We start from the raw sequence: 20445 nt of genomic DNA, 5'->3' as shown, positions 1-20445 counted from the left end.
GATTTATTGCCATGATTAGTCAACAACTAGAATAAGCGGGGAGATGAGGAGAATTTTTTATACGCAGCGAGTTGTTATGATCTGGAATGCTCTGCCTGAAAGGGCAGTGGAAGCAGATGCAACAGTAACTTTCAAAAGGGAATTGGATAAATCCTTGAAAAGGAAAAAATTGCAGGGCTATGGGGAAAGAGCAGAGCAGGGGAGTGGGACTAATTGGATAGCTCTTTCAAAGAGCTGGCACAGGCACGATGGGCCGAATAGCCTCCTTCCATGTTGTATGATTTGATGAACTCCATTATCGTTGTATCATGCGACTATTGGGATGGTAGAAGGCGAACTAGATGGACCTTAGCCTTTCTTCATCTAGCAATTCCTACGTTCCCAACAGGAGTTCCTGGTTCAACATACTTAGTTAAAGGGAGTTCATTAATGGGTGTCCCAAAGCAGCAAGATTCACCTGTATTGTTAAAAAGAACGCACTCACCTGCGCTCCTCAGGGGATATATCAGCTTGAGCTGCTCTGAGTCTCCGCAGTTCCTTCTCCATCTCTGACTTTTCTCGAATCAGTTGCTTCACTTCAGCGCTGCAGAGCAAATACACGGTCAGGAGTCAGTAGGATGTACAGATGCAGGAAGAGTGTGGGGTTACACTGTCCTTTCAGCTCCGGGTTATGGCTTTGAATCCGGACCAAAGGGCTTTGAAACAAATAAATTCTGAGCTGATTGACTGAGCAGTCGAGGCGCTACAATTGGTCAGATAATCTGTATTTAAATGATGTTGGTTGAGGGATAAATATTAGCTAGGACACCGGGGACAATTCCCCTGATCTACGAAATAGTGCCGTGGGATCTTTTATGTCCGCCCGAGAGGGCAGACTGGGCCTCGATTTAACGTCGCACCCGAAAGACGGCACCTCTGACTGTGCAGCACTCCCTCAAGTGTCTGCCTAGATTTTTGTGCTCAAGTCTCTGGAGTGGGGACTCCAGGCTCTCTTTCTCCACGATACTCACTCCATGGTAGCCAGCTGGGTCTGCACTTCGCTCCGGTCCTCCCTCAGTTTCTTCACTCGTTCCCGGAGGCGGCCACACTCCTGCTGAAGGTCGTTCTGCCGCTGCTCCTGTTGCTGCATTCGGTCCGTGGTGCATTCAGCCTGTGGGAGCTTGCCCTCCGTGTCCCCGCTACTCACTCTGGACTGCGGGCTGGCTAACTCCTGATCGCCTACTTTCTGCCAAATTCAAGAAAGAAACGGCTTCATTGGCAGATAGTTCTCTCTCCTCCCGGTAACGTAACGGCTCTATAAACCCCACTGTACAGGGATCTGACTCTCCCTGAAACTTTAGAAATGAAACACTCACCTTCTCCAGCTCCAGGACCCTTCTCACCAGCCTCTGTTTGCTCCACTCGCTGTAACCTAAAGGGAACATGTACAGAGAATGAGAGAATGACTTTGCAGTGTGTGATGTTGATAACAAAAGTTTACATGATTAAATAGCAGACATAGGAACTTGGTAGAATGCATTAACACATTCATTATTGATATTGCACATTACAATTTGATTTTATATCACAATATATCGTCGTTACATCTGTCCAGAGCTCTGGTTAGACCCCATCTAGACTACTGCATTCAGTTCTGGGCATTGCACCTCAGAAAGGATATATTGTCCTTGGAGGGGGTACAGCGCAGAATGATACCGGGGCTAAAAGGGTTAAATTATGAGGACAGGTTGCATAGACTAGACTTGTATTCCCTTGAGTATAGGGAGTATGGGGTGATCTAATATGAGGTGTTTAAGATGACTAAAGGATTTGATAGGGTAGATAGAGAGAAACTATTTCCTCTGGTGGGGGAGTCCAGAACAAGGGGGCATAATCTTAAAATTAGAGCTAGACCGTTCCGGGGTGATGTCAGGAAGCATTTCTTCACATAAAGGGGGGTGGAAATCTGGAACTCTCTCCCCAGAAAGCTGTGAATGCCGGGGGTCAATTGAAAATTTCAAAACTTGAGATTGATAGATTTTTGTTAGGCAAGGATATTAAGGGTCACGGAACCAAGGCGGGTAGATGGAGTTAAGATACGGATCACCATGATCTAATTGAATAATGGAACAGGCTCGAGGGGCTGAATGGCCTACTCCTGCTCCTATGAATGCAAAACCCATGATAGTCAGGCACCTAACGACGCAGCACAGCCAGGCCATCAGAGGGCAGCACCGAGTGGAAAATGGAGGCTCCCTGTACCTGCACTTGTTGTGTTGTGAGAACGTGACTTGCACCAGCAGAATCAGTGCTCGAGCCAGAGTGCCAAGCGGGGACTGAAAGCTCATATGGTGAATGCTGGGGAAGCAACAAAGGGTTGCACACGGCCTACCTCGGGCTGTGCTAGATGAGGAATCGCTGCGGAGTGCTTGGTCCAGGTCAACCTTCAGGCTTTTGTTCTCCTCTTGAAGGTGTTTGAGGTTTTTGGATAATCTGAGGATGGTGGAGTTGAGCATTTTCTGTTGTTTCTGCGACTCTCTGCTCTCTGCTATCGACCTGCAAAGGAGAAAACAGAGGTAATTACTAATCACAGTTACAGGTGTAGTTGTGTTTCCTTTCTGCCTCCTTGGTTTGGAGGGTAGGCCTGAGGCTTCTCCACAGGCTGCCATTCCATGATTGCCGGACAAAAGATGCCATGGCCTAGTGGGTAGCACTCTCGTCTCTGAGTCTGAAGGTTGTGGGTTTAAGTCCCACTCCGGGGACATACTCTAGGCTGACACTCCCAGTGCAGTACTGAGGGAGTGTTGCACTGTCGGAGACATTGTCTTTCGGGTGAGACATTAAATTGAGGCTCCGTCTGCCCTCTCAGGTGAACGTAAAAGATCCCACGGCACTATTTTGAAGAAGAGCAGGGGAGTTCTCCCTGGTGTCCAGGCCAATATTTATCCCTCAACCAACATCACTAAAAACAGACGATCTGGTCATTATCACATTGCTATTTGTGGGATCTTGCTCTGTGCAAATTGGCTACCGCGTTTCATACAGTGCAACAGTGACAACACTTCAAAAGTACTTAATTGGCTGTAAAGTGCTTTGGGACGTCCTGAGGTTGTGAAAGGCGCTATATAAAATATAAGTTCTCGCTTTCTTCCATTAAATAGCGAATGCTGATGACAACATGGGTGCAAGATAATCTGGGGGAGATACTGAGCCTGTGACATCTCTCATCCAGCGGCAGTGATCATAAAGTGTTGGAGCCCATTCTGTGGGTGTTAACTCGGCTGAGAAGCACCTAAAGATGGCCGCCTCTATGCCAAGCTATTATTTCTCGCTGACTTTCGACTGCTTCCCTTTTCTTTCCTCTTCCTCTTGTGGATTCTGTATGATTTCGCGAGCGCCTTTTAGTACCTCGCCCACATGGACATTCTTCCCGCCTAGCCCCTGGGCATTCAAGGTCAGCATGCCATTCAACCATGGGGAGCATCAAGGCCCAGCCTGTCCTCTGCCAGGAGCGGGCACCCTTGGGTGATGTGTCCCCGACCGCGGTGGGACACACACACACACAGATCTAAGAGCAGCATCACACTGGCTGAGATCTGCTCAGCACAGATTGGTCTGTGTAGATCACTCAGCCTTCACCCGCTGAGCTAGCACCCATTCCCCATTGACCAACTCAAACAGTTTGGATTCAGCTCACTTTTTCTCTGCAGTCTCGTTGTCGGTCAACAGAAGTCGGAGTCTCTGAATCTAAACAAACAAAATAAAAATATGTAAAACATAAACAGGTAGTAAAATGTAAAAGTTTCAAAAAAATGGTTAGGAATCTTTTAAGGAACTCCCACCCCACCACCGATGGCTGAGTGTGTAAATACAGTGTGTGGCGTGGTCACGAGCCATACAGAATAGAAGGTCCCAGTTTCGACCTCTAATCATTGCTTATTTCGCTGATCTCAGCTGGGTAGCAGTTCTGGCTGTACAATCAGTCTCAACGCTCCTAGACTGGTGCAGGAGAAAGATCAGCCCAGGTTTCTGCTCCTGATGGCTATCCAGTGACTCCTGCTGACAAATGTGCATGTGTGTATGTATGTGTGTGTGTGTGTACGAGTGTATATACACGTGGGTGTGTATATGAGTGTGTGTATACATGTGTGTATCTGTGCGTGTATACATGTGTGTATCTGTGCGTGTATACGAGTGTGTATGTGTGTGTATTTGTGCATATATGAGTGCGCATATGTGTGTGTTTATGAGTGTGCATATGCGTGTGTGTATATGTATGTGTGTGTATATGTGTGGGTGTATGTGTGGGTGTATGTGTGGGTGTATGTTGTGGACGTGGTGAGACAACAGTAACATAGAATCATAGAAAATTTGCAGCACAGAAGGAGGCTACACATATGTAAATGATTATGTTGTTAATGATGCCCCTCACGCCCAGGATTGAACTGCCTGCCCACACTCAGCTCTAGGCTCACACATAACAAATGGCTCCTTGGGCTTGATACCAGAGGGCAGCTGGTCTGAAAGGTCTCAGGGGAAATCAAAAACATGGTCTCACAACTGGAATTTTTCTACTGCTTTTTTAAAAAACTTTCCACAGAAAGGGATTAGACTGTCTTTATACACAGAAACAGGCCATTCGGCCAAACAGGTCCATGCCAGTGTTTATGCTCCACACGAGCCTCCTCCCCCCCTACTTCATCTCACCCTATCAGCATATCCTTCCATTCCTTTCTTCCTCGTGTGTTTATCCAGCTTCCCCTTAAATGCATTGATGTTATTCCCCATAACTACTCCTCGTGGTAGCAAGTTCCACATTCTAACCATTCTCTGGGTAAAGAGGTTTCTCCTGAATTCCTTATTGGATTTATTAGTGACTATCTTGTATTTATGACCCCTATTTTTGGACTCCCCCACAAATGGAAACATCTTCTCTACATCTACCCCATAAAAACCCTTCATAATTTTAAAGACCTCTATTAGGTCACCCCTCAGCCTCCTCTTTTCTAGAGAAAAGAGCCCCAGCCTATTCAATCTTTCCTAATAGTTATAACTTCTCAGTTCTAGTATCATCCTTGTGAATCTTTTTTGCACCTTTCCAGTGCCTCTATGTCATTTTTGTAAAATGGAGGCCAGGATTGTGCACACTAAGTGTTGTCTAACCAAGGTTCTATACAAGTTTAACATGACTTCCCTGCTTTTCAATTCTATCCCTCTAGAAATGAACCCCAGAGCTTTGTTTGCTATTTTTATGGCCATTTGTTAAGGGCTCCTGCCACGTAAAGTGTTGTTTTTTTAAACTAAGTAAATGTGCCAATGAACAAGTAGACTATCACAAAGTACAAATCGGAGAGAACAATAGGAGTGGCTGGGAAAACTCTCTGCTCATCGGACCCTGAATGTGTTATAAGCGGTGAATCATCAAAAAAGAGACAAGACCCTAGTGAGCCCACCTCCTCATAGTATGTCTCCATGGCAATCTTCATCTCCTCAATGCTTGTGGTCTTCAAATCAGTTTGGAGTTTGCTGAAAATTAGAATGACAAGTTGGTAAATAAAATTCAGAGTGAATATTGACACCACTGTGTCAGCCAATGAGTTGGAGACAGGGCTGGACTAGTGACTACAGCAAACAGAGTCTCTGAAGTCATGACCAAAACTACAGCAAACAGAGACTCCTGATAAAAGCAGGGTTATTTCTCCAGCAAAATGCAGTGAGTGGAGGATGGTTACATAATATAAATTATGTGCGTAAAATCAATCCCAGTCACTTACGGCAGTGCGGTCTCCAGGCGTGATTGACGGGGGAATTACCCAATCATCTCCATTCTGGCCGGGAATAATGGTGTCACTATATGCAGCCAATAAAGTAACCCCTGGAGAACCCCAACATCGTTCCAGGAATAAACCAAATTAGCTGGAACTCCCCTTGAGTATAGAATATCAAAGGGTTTAAAATGTTAAAAGGATTCAGTAGGTTAGATAGAAACTATTTCCTCTGGTGGAAGAATCAAGAAATTAGAGCCAGGCCATTTAGGGGGGAAATCAGGAAGCATTTTTTCAGACAATGGGTAACAGAAATCTGGAAAACTCTCCCCCAGAAGGCTGTGGATGCTGGAGGACAATTGGAGCTTTCAAAACTGAGATCGATAGATTTTTGTTAGGTAAGGGTATCAAGGGATATGGAGCAATGGCAGGTAAATGGAGTTAAGATACAGATCAGCCACATTCTAATTGAATGGTGGAGCAGGCTAGAGGGGCTGAATGGCCTCCTCCTGTTTCTATGTTCCTATGGAATGCACCCAAACATCAAGGTTTATCGTTTACATTCAATTGCGTGGTGGAAATACAGCAATTAAGAGGGTCTGTTTCACAATCCCAGGGTCACGTGCTCAAGCACTGCAGCCCCCGATGCCAAACTAAGCCAACCTTGACCGAGATGCGATTTGAGCACATAATCCAGGTTGGCACTCCAGTGCAGTACTGAGGGAGTGCTGCACTATCGGAGGTCCTGTTTTTCGCATGAGACGTTAAATCGAGGTGGATGTAAAAGATCCCATGGCCACTATTTCGAAGAAAAGAAGGGGGAGTTCTCCCCGGTGTCCTGGGCAATATTTATCCCTCAACCAACATCACTAAAAAACAGATTATCTGGATGTTTATCTCATTGCTGTTTGTGGGACCTTGCTGTGTGCAAATTGGCTGCCGCGTTTCCTACGTTGCAACAGCGACTAAACTTCAAAAGTACTTCATTGGCTGTAAAGCGCTTTGGGACATCCTGAAGTGGTGAAAGGCGCTAACCTTTCTTTCTTTAGCAACTTGGGGCCAGTCTGATGAAGAAAAACTCTGTGGAGAATATCCACTTCTGGGGAATAAGGGCGCAAGAAAAGCCGAGGATGAGAATAGATCTCATTGAACTCATCCCTCTAGCACATTAACTGTCCCAATTATGACAGGATGAATTTCTTGTACTGAAGAAAAATTCTAGATTAAGACAAAAGTGTAGATGGTGCAATAGCAAAACTGCAGTAATGTCCTTAAGCCTGAACTGTCAGATTTTGCTCTAAAACTTTTGACGGCAGTTTCAGATGGACAGGACCCTGCTGCACTTTCGGTATGTCCCAATTCTCCATTCCTCTGACTCCGTTCCCTTCGTGCCTTAAGCCGCCTGGGCCCCACGCTCTGGAATTCCCTCCCCAAACCCTTTCCGCCTCCTTTAAGACCCTCCTTAAAACCCACCTCTTTTGACCAAGCTTTTAGCCACCCCTCCTAATAGCTTATCCTTTGGTCCGGCCTCAATTTTTTCATAACACCGCTGTGGAGCACTTTGGGTCCTTTTTCTATCTATTAAAGGTGTTATCTGAATGTAAGTTGTAGTCCTTGAAACATTACAAGGGCTGGGGGCTGCTGTGAGTCTAGTGCGCCACCTAGTGCCAATCCAAGGAGCAGCAGAAACACGTGAGTCCAGTCACCGTGTTAAACAGCAAATGTCAACTCCTGTAAACCCTCTAACAAGGCTAAATTCTGGAGTATAATCGTTCAAATTCCTCGAGCCTATTATAGTGGGAAGGTGAGGGCAGATCTGTTACTGGTCTAATAATCCAGAGAATGCAAGCTCAAATCCCACCATGGCAGTTTGAGAATTTGAATTCAGTTTAAAATAAATAAATCCGGAACAAAGAGCTGGTGTCAGTAAAAATGAACATGAAGCTGTCGGATTGTCATAAAAACCCAACTGGTTCACTAATGCCCTTAGGGAAGGAAACCTGCCGTCCTTACCCGGTCTGAGCTTATACATGACTCCAGTTCCCACACCAACTGCCCTCTGAAGTGGTCTAGCAAGCCACTTAGTTGCATCAAACTCGAGGACAACGAGGGATGGGCAATAAATGCCAGTCTTGCCAGCGATGCCCACATCCCGAGAATGAATACAAAATCTATGAAAAGGGGTCAGGCCTGTTGTGCCAAAGGCCTTTTCCTGTTGTTGGAAGTTAAAGGCGCTATATAAATGCAAGTTGTTGTGGTTGTGAAGTTCTCTTGTTTTTAAATTTTCCCTTCTCTCTATCAGAAGCTTTGATGCAAGTAGAACTTTACTACAATAGGAGTCAATTGAGGATCTCAGAGTTAAAATGGCAGGAAGTAGGGGTGGGAAATGTCGGATAGCAAAATGGAGTACAAAGAGGGATGAAGAGACGAGATGATAAAAACTACTGATGTTCACTGTGTGAAGTAAGAGGGTTGCAATGTATCTTACTTTAAGATGCTGTCTTTCTCTTTACACTGCTGCTCCAACTTAAAGATTCTCTGCTTTAGCCCATTAACAATCTGGGGAAAAAAGAAAAGGCAAAGATGTTGATAATGAACAGCTCACTTAGTGGGGTTCTGGGGGTACGGCCTCTGCAAATTCTATCTCACATGTCCTTCAGATGAGACATTAAACCTGTCTGCTGTGGAGACGGATATTAAAGCTCCAATGGGATTGGGATTCTGCAAGGCTGAGATTAAAGGTACTGAGGTGTCATCTTCATCCAAACAGATCTCAGATGGGATATTCTGAGGCAGGCAAAAGGGGCTTCTCATTCCACATTTATTCTCTGGCCTCTGCCATGTGATCTGGTCAGTCTTGTGCCAAATTTGCCGATACAGGATTGGATGTGATGCCCTACATAGTGGAACAGCCCACTGACATTCAATGTCTAGGTTCACACATAATAAATGGGTGAGGTACCAGTCAACTGAAGGTGCCCACGGTATTGTAACCCCGGCAAAAGTGAGTGCATTCAGACGAAGTGAGGAGACAACTAGGAAGACAATTAAAAAAAAACAGCAAATACATGGGAAGTAATCTCATGTCAGCACTTACAACTTGATCTAAATCCTGTGATAAGATTACTGGCTGCAATCTCTCCCGCTTATGCGTTGTTCTGTTTAATTTGAACTGTTGTTTTGTGATTTACTAACACTCCCATAACATGTTTCAAGCTTGGTAGGAATTTTATACACACGTGAAAGGCACACATCTGGATCCGTTCCGGCTAACAGCAAAATGCTGAGCGTGAATGCTCTACAAGTACATTTACAGGACTGTGGAGGGGTGCGGCTCTTTAAGGCCTAAATGAGGGACACAGGGTGGACGCCCATTCTGCTAAGCGCCTGTTCCCAGTCGCGTTGATGTGATTGGGAGCCTGAGCAGGAGGAAAGAAACCACCAGGTGAACCACCACAGGCCACTCTCCTGTGGCTCCTGGTGGCCCCACACAGCTATGGCACTGCGGGCTTAGGGGTCCTTTCAAACAACAGGAGAGAAGCAGAACCTGCACGAGAAAGTCCGTGAGTGCAAATACAGCAAATAGAAATAATGAAATCTTCAAGCTGGCTTGATCTCCACCACCTAGAAGGACAAGGGCAGCAGGTGCATGGGTACAACACTACCTCCAAGTTCCCCTTCAAGTCACACACCATCCCGACTTGGGACATGTATCGCCGTTCCTTCATCGTCGCTGGGTCAAAACCCTGGAACTCCCTACCTAACAGCACTGAGGGAGCACCTTCACCACACGGACTGTTGCGGTTCAAGAAGAAGGTGGCTCACCACCACCTTCTCAAGGGCAACTAGGGATGGGCAATAAATGCCGGCCTCGCCACAGGCGCCCACATCCCGAGAATGGTTTTTTTTTTAAATGTTTTTTTAAATCTAAAGTAACAGACTCGGTGAGAGGATAATCTCATCTGTGTTCTGATAAGAGATTTAGTCGTTCGAGAGACACATAAATATAATTCTTGATTGTGATCGAGCATTCGGGCTATAAAAGGAACGAGCGGCGGGGACTTCAGGGAAGGTCTTACCCCGCTAGTGTCGTTCTTTTTATCGATCAAACTCCTGGCATATTCCGAACTCTGTAAGACAAGAAAATGCACAGGAAGCTTACAGCACAAATACAAACAGCACCGTCAGTTGCTAAATAAAAATCTTTCCTTGGGAATATTTATCATGAACTTGTAAGATCCTCATCCTGGATAACATTATCTGGCTATTTGTCCATTTCTTGCTTATGGGATCCTGCTGTGCACAAATTGGCTGCTGTGTTTACCTACATAACAACAGTGACTGCACTCCACTGTACTTTGATCCATCGCCTCTGAGTCAGAAGGTTGGGGGTTCAAGCCCCACTCCAGAGACTTAAGCACATAATCTGCCTATGTAAACTTGTCACACTGTAATTATACTCTGCTGCCAGAAGTGGCGCTGTAGCACATCAGTTTTCCGCCTCCAGGCTCCTCATCTTCTACTGAGAAACTCCTCTGCTACAATCAACTCTACTTCTCTGGTTCCCAAATAGTGGCAAGTTTTGCTAGAACATATAAAACCAAAGCATTATACAAAATAAGGAGGGAATGTATGACTTTCAAGCGGGACTGAATTGCGCCTGCTTACCTGGGTCCAATTATCCCCCAGCCCTCTAATCCCACTTCACCTGAAGACTAAACTTGGTTTCGACATAAGAGATCGACTAGTAATTTTTTTTAAATTACAGATGAAAAAAAAACAAATATATTATAACGTTAGGTCCACAAATCCCTGGTTGGGCTCACGGAGTGATAAGGAAAAACCTGATTAGATCACTGGTTGTTGAGCACGTCTTTGCTGTGATTTACCTTGGAAGGGTCCAACAACTGTTCAATCTGTTTCTCCTTTCTGCTGTTTTCCTCCTCTGATCGTCTCAGCTTTGTTTTCAGGATATCGTTTTCAGCCTTGTGGGCTTGAATCATCTGTGGTGGGCAGGGGATTTGGAGGGATATAAGCACAGAGCGCAAAATTAGTCACTGTCTGCTTGCAATGGATGGTCAGAAAGATGTGTATTCCCTCAGACACTCCACACACTTGTGAATTTTGATAATTCTTTTTCCCCCTCTCTGCTCTCTTGAAGGATTTGACTCTATGCTGGCGTATTGTTCCTCAGGTGATACTGCCTCAGGGAGGAATGCTGCTGTTCTTTGAATAGCGCCTTAGGAACTTTTAACAGGTGCCCGCCTAGGTTCAGTGGGTGGCACTCTCGCCTCGCAGAAGGTTGTGGGTTCCAGAGACTTGGGCACACATAATCTGCCTATGTAAACTTGTCACGCTGTAATCACACCCTGCTGCCAGAAGTGGCGCTGTTCCTCAAGTGCCCTCCCATACTTTGCCCATGTGCTCATTATTCAGGTGTGACCATCCAAGGGGTGGGGGGAGGGAGGGATGGAGAGTGGGAGGGGTGGGGGCAGTACAGCCAAGCCCGATTCGTTCCTCACATCTGCAATTTTTAAAAATTATTCATTCTCGGGATGTGGATGTCACTGGCAAGGCTGGCATTTATTGCCCATCCCTAGCTGCCATGAGAAGGTGGTGGTGAGCCTTCTTGAACCGCTGCAGTCTGTGTGGTGAGGGTACTCCCATCACACAAGTCGCATTAAACCGAGGCCTCGTCTGCCCTCTCGGGTGGATGTAAAAGGTCCCAGGGGCATTATTTTGAAAAAGAGCAGGGCAGTTCTCCCCGGTGTCATCGGCCAATATTTATCCCTCGACCAACATCACCACAACAGATTATCTGGTCATTATTCTCATTGCTGTTTGTGGGAGCTTGCTGTGTGCAAATTGGCTGCCGCGTTTCCTACCTTACAACAGTGACTACACTTCAAAAGTACTTAATTGGCTGTAAAGCGCTTTGGGACGTGCTGGAGCTATGAAAGGTGCTATATAAATGCAAGTCTTTCTTTTCTTTTAATAGTCTGACCACCCCTGATGTAAACAAAAATAGAAATTTTTGCCTGTACAGTTGGGCGGGGAGTTAAGCTCACGGCCAAACAAAAAATGGAGGCACGCGGCATCCAGCGATGCTGGAGACAACTTTTAGGTTTGCTCGTAGTGGCAGCACTGAGCCTTGTGCAGTCGCCGTGCTGCAGGGGGCACTGACTACCCCTGGTTCATAGTCCTGCTATAGTCTCCAGCAGCATTGCTGTAACATAAAAACGCTCGATGCCCATCTTTAATCCTGTTCGTTATAGGAACTGTAAACTGGTGAGGAGCCACTGGCCCCCAGCAGGGGGCAGTACTCACCTTCTTCAGTTCAATGATCTCATCGTACATGTCCTCTTTCTCCTTATAGTCGGGGGTGCCAGGGACATAACCTAGAGAGCGACGGAGAAAGGGAACAAGAGAGAGAGGAGAGAGGGAATGAGAGAGGGAAGAGAGGAAATGAGAGAGGGAATGAGAGAGAGGAGAAAGAAAATGAGAGAGGAATGAGGAAATGAGAGAGAGAAGAGAGGGAATAGGAGAAGGAATCAGAGAGGGGATGGGAGAGGGGATGGGAGAGGGGAGAGAAAATGAAAGAAGAGAGAGAAAATGAAAGAGAATGAGAGAGTGAGGAAACGAGAGAGAGAGGAGAGAGAAAATGAGAGAGGGAATGGGAGAAAATGAAAGAGAATGAGAGAGAGAAAAAATGAGAGACAGAGAGTTAACACAAACAGTAATGGATGGTTACCATTCAACTAAGTTACAGGACTTCTCAAACATCACATGGGGGAGGCTTAGGCCAAGGAATGGACTTCGGGATAGGGTAGAGGAAGCCAAAACCATGTCATCATTTAAGAAACAGTTGGATGCTGTGATGAGGGGACTCTTGGTTCTTTTTGGATCGATGAGCTAAGATGAACTTCATGGCCTGTCATCCATAGCCATCGTGTGACCTTGTCTGTTATTACTCACTTATTCATGGGAGACTGGGGAATAACAGGCTGAAAAACCCTTGCAAAACTTCCACTTGAAGGGAAACTCCAGAGGATTGAGGAAGATGGTTTTCTCTATTTGGGCCCATTCTTAAAGGGAGAGAGGTTAATTCAGGCTACTCACCGTTGCTGGCTGACCGGGAATGCTTCGGTTTTTTCATACCGAGGGCCTCTTTCAGATATTCTGGTGTACTCGTGTAGCTCGAGCTCCGACTGCATCCAGAGTCGTACTCAGACTTGAGTGACTGGGACAGAGCTGTGGGAACAATTTTTTTAAAAAGTGAAAACAGTAAGGGTTTTCTAATTCACGTGCTCATGACACTGTCCCCTAAAGCCTTACACCCAGACACGCTAACACACGCACACATACATGTACATACACACACAGATACATACACTGGAACATACACACACATATGTGTACACACACACATACAAGCACTGGTACACACACGTAAACACACATACATGCACACACACATGTACATGCACACACACAAGTACATAAACACACAGTGGGCTGGGTGAGGTCTCCCGTATTGAGTCAAATTAAGCCATAGGGAGGGAAGGAGAGGGGAGGAGAGGAGAGGAGAGGAAGGAAGAGGGAAGGGCAGGAGAGGAAGGAAGAGGGAAGGGCAGGGGAGGAGGGGAGGGGAGGGGAGTGAAGGAGAGGGCAAGGGAGGAGAGGAATCTGGATGAATCCATACTGCAGTCACTTACCGACACCCTGTCTGAGCGATGCCACCCACAGCTCTCTAGGTACCCTGGCTGACGGGTTTTCCACATGCATGGTCCCTGTGCCCTTCAACGACCTCCATACCGCCGCCTTCCTCGGATGCAGGTACGTGTTTGAGAGATACGGGGATTCTAAAAGAAGAACGAGGTGAGATTCTGTTAGCAAGCAGGGATGGAAGATGCCCTGGACAGCAGTACCTTATAACAATATTGCGTGGCTTCTCCATCTACAGCTGTTAGCTGCGGTTCAGTGGGTAGCACTCTTGCCGCTGAGTCAGAAAGTCGTGAGTTCAAGTCCCGCTCCAGAGCCTTAAGCAAATAACCTAAGCTAACACTCCCAGTGCAGTACTGAGGGAGTGTTGCACTGTCGGAGGTGCTGTCTTTCGGATGAGATGTTAAACCAAGACCCCGTTTGCCCTCTCAAATGTAAGTAAAAGATTCCATGACACTATTCAAAGAGGAGAAGGGGAGGTATCCACTGGCCAATATTTATCCTTTGACCAACATCACTAAAAACAGATTATCTGGTTATTATCACAATGCTGTTTGTGGGACCTTGCTGTGCTGCGTTTCCTACATTACAGAGTGACTACTCTTCAAAAGTATTTCATTAGCTGTAAATCACTTTGGGACGTCCTGAGGTCATGAAAGGCGCTATATAAATGCAAGTCTTTACAGGTCACTTAAATAGGAGGCAGAACACCCAATGGAGTCCGAGCAAAACCACAAACAGGAAAGTCAGTGCAGGGGCACTTGGGCTGTGGGACACAAGATTCATAACCGGGTTCCTTTGCCCACTTCACTGCCCAATCTCACCCATGAACTTGTGCATTTTACCCCTCGTCCAATTTTACTCTCCACTGAAGTCAATGGAGAGCAGTATCGGGCAGGGTGTAAAAGGGCCATTCCACCCGATCCCGTGGGCTTCCCACCCAGCCAGTTAAGTTAAAATTACCCCCATAGTTTCTCTCCCCCACCCCACCCCTAATCCGCATATAAAGTAATGGTTTCGGAAGGGGAGAAAATTGGATGGAAAAATATGTCAAAGACAGAACATAAAAACAGCTGCATTGATAAAGTGGGAATCTTGTTACTCACTTGGGGACATGGGTGGTTTATTTAGCTTCTTCTTCTTGGGTTTCTGAATATGGAAAACAAAGTACGTCAGTAAATTAACTTTTAAATACTTCCCTTTATTATTTTGCTGTGGCTCAGCGGGTAGCACTCTCCCCTCTGAATCGGAAAGTCATTGGTTCAGGTCCCACTCCAGAGACTTGAGCCCATAATCCAGGCGGACATTTCAGTGCCTGTACGTCTTTCGGGTGAGAAATTAAACCGAGGCCCTGTCTGCCCTCTCAGGTGGGCCTAAAAGATCACACAGCCACTATTCGAAGGAGAGCAGGGGAGTTTCCCCGGTGCCCTGGCCAATATTTATCCCTCAACCACCATCACTAAAACAGATTATCTGGTCATTATCAGATTGAGGTTTGTGCAACCTTGCTGTGTGTAAATTGGCTGCTGCGTTTCTACATCACGATGTGGAGATGCCGGTGATGGACTGGGGTTGACAATTGTAAACAATTTTACAACACCAAGTTATAGTCCAGCAATTTTATTTTTGTAAAATAAAATTTTATTTTGTAAAATAAAATAAAATTGCTGGACTATAACTTGGTGTTGTAAAATTGTTTACAATTTTCTACATCACAACAGTGACTACACTTCAAAAAGTACTTCATTGGCTGTAAAGCGCTTTGGAATGTCCTGAGGTTGTGAAAGGTGCTATATAAATGCAAGACTTTCTTTTTTAAAATTCTGATTTGTACCCTTCGAAGCTTCTGAAACTTTAGGGTGACTCTCTGGTAGTTACCCCGGTTATGTTCGCAATTAGCACTGCTCAAACCAGCCAAGCCACCCCACTTACTTTCAGTACTGACCTGCTGCTGTGGGTCATGTTAAGGCACAGGTGTTGATGCTGGGGCCTGGGGCGGGGAGAGTGAGGAGATCCCACGCAATGTCATTAGATTGCACCCTGGCCACCTGGGCCCTATCTTACCACATGCCGCAAGCACACCATCTTGAGAATCCTGTATTTCATACTTTTTTCTGCATTTTTTGACTAACACGATATTTATGTCCTATACCAGTGAAAAATGTTTTCTGCAATGATAACAATTGTTTCCCTTTGGGCAACTGACAATATCTTTCAGAAGGTGCTCTCAATTTGCGGGTGATCCCCAGGAGAGTGTCAATATTTGTGGATAATTCCCAAGAGTCTGTCAATATTTGTGGGTGATCCCCAAGTGTGTTAATATTTGCAGATGATCCCTGGGAGCATGTCAATATTTGCAGATAATCCCTGGGAGAGTGTCAGTATTTGTGGATAATCCCCAAGAGTGTGTTAATATTTGTGGATGATCCCTGGGAGTGTGTCAATCTAGGTGAGCAAAGGGCAGCTCTCACAGTTGTACAAATCATAAGGTGGTCACATTACCTTTTCCACATCGGATTCATATGTAACGATGGACAGTCCATCCTCTCCCTGAAACAGAGAAACAGCACAACATTGGGTTTGGACTGAACTTCATCCCATTGAAAGACAGCTTTCCCTCCCCTTCCTAGTCCCATTCCAACATGGGATTTACTAATCCCACTGAGTCAGAACCATAGAACCATAGAAAAGATACAGCACAGAAGGGGGCCATTCAGCCCATCGTGTCCGCGCCGGCTCAAAGAACAACCAGGTGCCCATTCTAATCCCACCTTCCGGCACCCGGTCCGTATCCTTGCAGCTTACAGCACTTTAGGCGCAGGTCGAGGTACTTTTTAAAAGAGTTGAGGGTCCCTGCCTCTACCACCAATTTGGGCAGAGAATTCCATACACCCATCACCCTCTGGGTAAAAAAGTCTTTCTTCATGTCCCCTCTAATCCTTCCGCCAATCAGCTTAAATCTATGTCCTCTAGTTCTTGAACTCTCTGCTAGGGGAAACAGGTACTTCCTGTCTACTCTATCTAGGCCTTAATTTTGTACACCTCAATCACGTCTCCCCTCAGCCTCCTCTGCTCCAAGGAAAACAACCCCAGCCTATCCAATGTCTTCTCGTAGCTGCAATTTTCAAGCCCTGGCAACATTCTTGTAAATCTTCTCTGCACTCTCTCCAGAGCAATTACATCCTTTCTGTAATGTGGTGACCAGAACTGCGCACAATACTCCAGCTGTGGCCTTACCAGCGTTTTATAAAGTTCCATCACTACATCCCTGCTTTTGTATTCTATACCTCGGCTAATAACGGAGAGCATTCCATATGCCTTCTTCACAACCTTATCTACCTGTACTGCCACCTTCAGGGACCTGTGCACATGCACTCCAAGGTCTCTCACTTCCTCTACCCCTCTCAATATATTCCTGTTTACTGTGTATTTCCTTTTACCGTTTGCCCTCCCTAAGTGCATTACCTCACACTTCTCCGGGTTGAACTCCATTTGCCACTTTTCCGCCCACTCTACCAAACCATTGAAATCTTCTTGGAGTCTACAGCTATCCTCTTCACTATCAACTACACGGCCAATTTTTGTATCGTCTGCAAATTTGCCAATCATGCCCCCTACATTCAAGTCCAAATCATTAATATATACCACAAACAGCAAGGGACCCAACACTGAGCCCTGTGGCACACCACTGGAAACGGATTTCTATTTGCAAAGACATCATCGACTTTTATCCTTTGTTTCCTGTTACTGAGCCAATTTTGGATCCAATTCGCCACATTTCCCTGTATCCCATGGGCTTTTACCTTTCTGGCCAGTCTGCCATGTGGGACCTTGTCAAATGCCTTACTAAAATCAATGTAGACAACATCCACTGCACTACCCTCATCAATCCTCCTTGTCACTTCCTCAAAGAATTCAATCAGATTTGTAAGGCATGACCTTCCCTGAACAAATCCATGCTGACTAGCCCTGATTGAACCATGCCTTTCCAAGTGACAGTTTATCCTATCTCTCAGTATTGATTCTAACAGTTTGACCACCACCGAGGTAAGACTGACCGGCCTATAATTGTTCGGCCTTTCCCTCGTACCCTTTTTAAACAATGGTACTACATTTGCAGTCTTCCAGTCCTCTGGTACCTTCCCTGTATCTAGTGAGGATTGGAAAACAATCCTCAGAGCATCCGCTATTTCCTCCCTGGCTTCCTTCAATAGCCTAGGAAACAATCCATCCGGCCCTGGTGACTTATCAACTTTCAAGGATTCCAGTCCCTCTTGTACTTCCTCTCTCGTTATGTTTACCTTATCCAATATTTCACACCTCTCCTCTTTAACTACTACGTCCGGATCATCCCTTTCCTTTGTGAATATGGAGACAAAATATTCATTTAAAACCCTACCCACATCCTCTGCTTCTACACACAAGTTACCCTTATCATCCCTGATAGGTTCCACCTTTTCCTTCGCTATCCTCTTGTTCTTAATGTACTGATAAAACATCTTTGGGTTTTCTTTAATCTTACTAGCTAATATTTGTTCATGCCTCTCTCTTTGCTTTCCTTATTTCCTTTTTTATGTCAGCCCTGTACTTTCTATACTCCTCTAGGCTTTCTGCAGTATTTAGTTTTATGTGAGTCATAAGCTTTCTTTTTCTCTTTATCTTGCCCCTATACTTCTAGACAACCAGGGGGCTCTAAATTTGGCAGTGCCACCCTTTTTCTTTAAGGGGACGTGTCTGCATTGTACCCGTAGAATTTCACTTTTTAGTGCCTTCCAGAAGGCTGTGGGTTCAAGTCCCACTCCAGAGACTTGAGCACATACTCTAGGCTGACACTCCCAGTGCAGTGCTGAGGGAGTGCTGCACTGTCGAAGGTGCCATCTTTCGGATGAGACATTAAACCGAGGCCTCGTCTGCCCCCTCACGTGGACGTAAAAGATCCCATATCTCTATTTCGTAGAAGGGCAGGGGAGTTCTCCCCGGTGTCCTGGCCAATATTTGTCCCTCAACCAACATCACTAAAAAAACAGATTATCTGATCAATATCTCATTGCTGTTTGTGGGATCTTGCTGTGCGCAAATTGGCTGCCGTGTTTCCTACATTACAACAGTGACTACACTTCAAAAGTACCTCATTGGCTGTAAAGCACTTTGGGATGTCCTAAGGTGCTACATAAATGCAAATTCTTTCTTTATATAATTTTTTCACCACAACAATCTCCGGACTGCTGCCTTGATAATCATTACCCTACGTTTGTTGTTGCTGGAGAATTTAGCACTTTCCACATCAGCCACCCATGTCAGCATCAAGCACTCCCTTATATCTCAGCCATCTGCAGAGTATAGCACCCTCTGCACTGCCTCCAGTAACACGCACTCACTCCCCAACCTAACCAGGTCCTGGAGGTGAAAGGACAGTTTGCAACCCTACTGTGCCACCAAATCCCACCTTCACTACATTTTATTCAGTAGTGTGATCTGGAGATACACCATGCCATATAAATATCATTTTTTTTTGGCCATTGATTGCTGTGTGACGGCATCTACATTCACAACTAACAACAGACACCACGTTTAATTCAGCAACAAACTACAGTAGCTGAAGTAAAGCAGCAGAGATGAATCTGATCCTGATCTGAGCCAAAGGAGTGGGGAGCTGGGACGTGGAGGGAGAGAATGAGGGAGGGGGATAGCCATAGAGAAGTGGGATGGAGGAGATAGGAGAGGGGTTTATAAGGAGAGGAGGATGGGATGAAGGAGGGGAATGAGGGATAGGGGATGAGGAATGAGGGGGAGGAATGGATGAGGAATGAGGGGGAGGAATGGATGAGGAATGAGGGGTAGGGGATAGGGATGAGGAATGAGGGGTAGGGGATGGGGATGAGGAATGAGGGGTAGGGGATGGGGATGAGGAATGAGGGGTAGGGGATGGGGATGAGGAATGAGGGGTAGGGGATGGGGATGAGGATGAGGAATGGAGGATAGGGAATGAGGGAAGGGACTAGGGAATGAGGGATGGGGATGGGACATAGGGAATGAGGGATGGGGATGGGACATAGGGAATGAGGGATGGGGATGGGACATAGGGAATGAGGGATGGGGAGAGAGGGGAGAGGAATAGGGCGAGCTTAGCCCTGGGCTTAGGTTGGTGCTCGGGCTGTGCCGCACTGAAGTCCCCGGTAGCTCAGCCCGGTGCCGGCCTCTCACCCCCAGATCCTCCTCGGTCCCGTCACTCAGCGCCAGCAACATCTCTGCACCTCGAGGGTTACCCGGGCCCGGGGTCCAGCGGCCTGGCTGCGGCTCCCGGTGTTTGACGGCGGGGCTATAGCAACGGGAGGGAGTCACAACACCGCTGGCCGACAGACAGCGTACCCGGAGTGAGTGTGTGTGACTGAGCAAGTGAGGCAATGCGTGAGTGAGTGTGAGCTATTAAGTGAGTGTGAGCTAATGAGTGAGAATTAGTGCATTAAAGAGAATAAAATAGAGAAGTGTGGTTGAGCAACAAGTGCAGAATTGACTAAGAAATGTGTAAAAGTGAGGGAACGAGACAGAGTGAAAATTAATAGAAAGGCAAACGTGACAATCCCTAACAACAGTCTCACATCTGGCAGATGGTGCAGCCGGGAACACAGCTTTGTTCTTGCCCCTCAGTGACAGACAGTGCGCCTTTTTAACAGGATGCGGCCTCTGGGACTGTTCCTGACTGTTTTGGATCTTAGTTATTTTTTTTCAAAAAAAAAAGTAGCATTCAACAAATTAAACACCCTGTTGAGTTTGGAAACTTTGAAACGATTACTTCAATACTCGGTGCAGAAAGTTGAAACGCAGTAGTAACTGTCACTAACTGTAAAATAAATTGCTGGACTATAACTTGGTGTTGTAAAATTGTTTACAATTGTAAAATAAATTGTTTAATATTTAATAAGAAATGTAATAGTAACTGCGAACTATAAATCAACTGTTGATATTTAATAAAAGTAAG

At 45.9% G+C, this 20445-nt stretch overlaps 1 protein-coding gene across 2 annotated transcripts in view; it reads right to left on the bottom strand.

Annotated features, from left to right (window-relative positions):
- iqce (IQ motif containing E) overlaps nt 1–19789 on the bottom strand; it is a 35576-nt gene extending 15787 nt beyond the window's left edge. For both annotated transcript variants that reach the window (XM_068002953.1, XM_068002952.1), the window contains exons 1-15: nt 19671–19789; nt 15969–16016; nt 14573–14615; nt 13460–13606; nt 12864–12995; nt 12072–12142; nt 10634–10747; nt 9824–9874; nt 8233–8303; nt 5433–5505; nt 3677–3726; nt 2372–2535; nt 1356–1411; nt 1011–1225; nt 485–583 (exon numbers count right to left, since the gene is read on the bottom strand). In XM_068002953.1, the coding sequence (XP_067859054.1) occupies nt 485–583; nt 1011–1225; nt 1356–1411; nt 2372–2535; nt 3677–3726; nt 5433–5505; nt 8233–8303; nt 9824–9874; nt 10634–10747; nt 12072–12142; nt 12864–12995; nt 13460–13606; nt 14573–14615; nt 15969–16016; nt 19671–19712 (1376 nt within the window). In that variant the 5' untranslated portion in view covers nt 19713–19789. The remainder of the gene's footprint in view (nt 1–484; nt 584–1010; nt 1226–1355; nt 1412–2371; nt 2536–3676; nt 3727–5432; nt 5506–8232; nt 8304–9823; nt 9875–10633; nt 10748–12071; nt 12143–12863; nt 12996–13459; nt 13607–14572; nt 14616–15968; nt 16017–19670) is intronic.
- Nucleotides 19790–20445: the final 656 nt, after the last annotated feature.

This window comes from Heptranchias perlo, chromosome 22 (assembly GCF_035084215.1).
Source record: "Heptranchias perlo isolate sHepPer1 chromosome 22, sHepPer1.hap1, whole genome shotgun sequence".
NCBI lineage: Eukaryota > Metazoa > Chordata > Chondrichthyes > Hexanchiformes > Hexanchidae > Heptranchias > Heptranchias perlo.
Note: the sequence above shows the minus strand (reverse complement) of the source record. Positions and strands in the feature narration are given on the sequence as shown.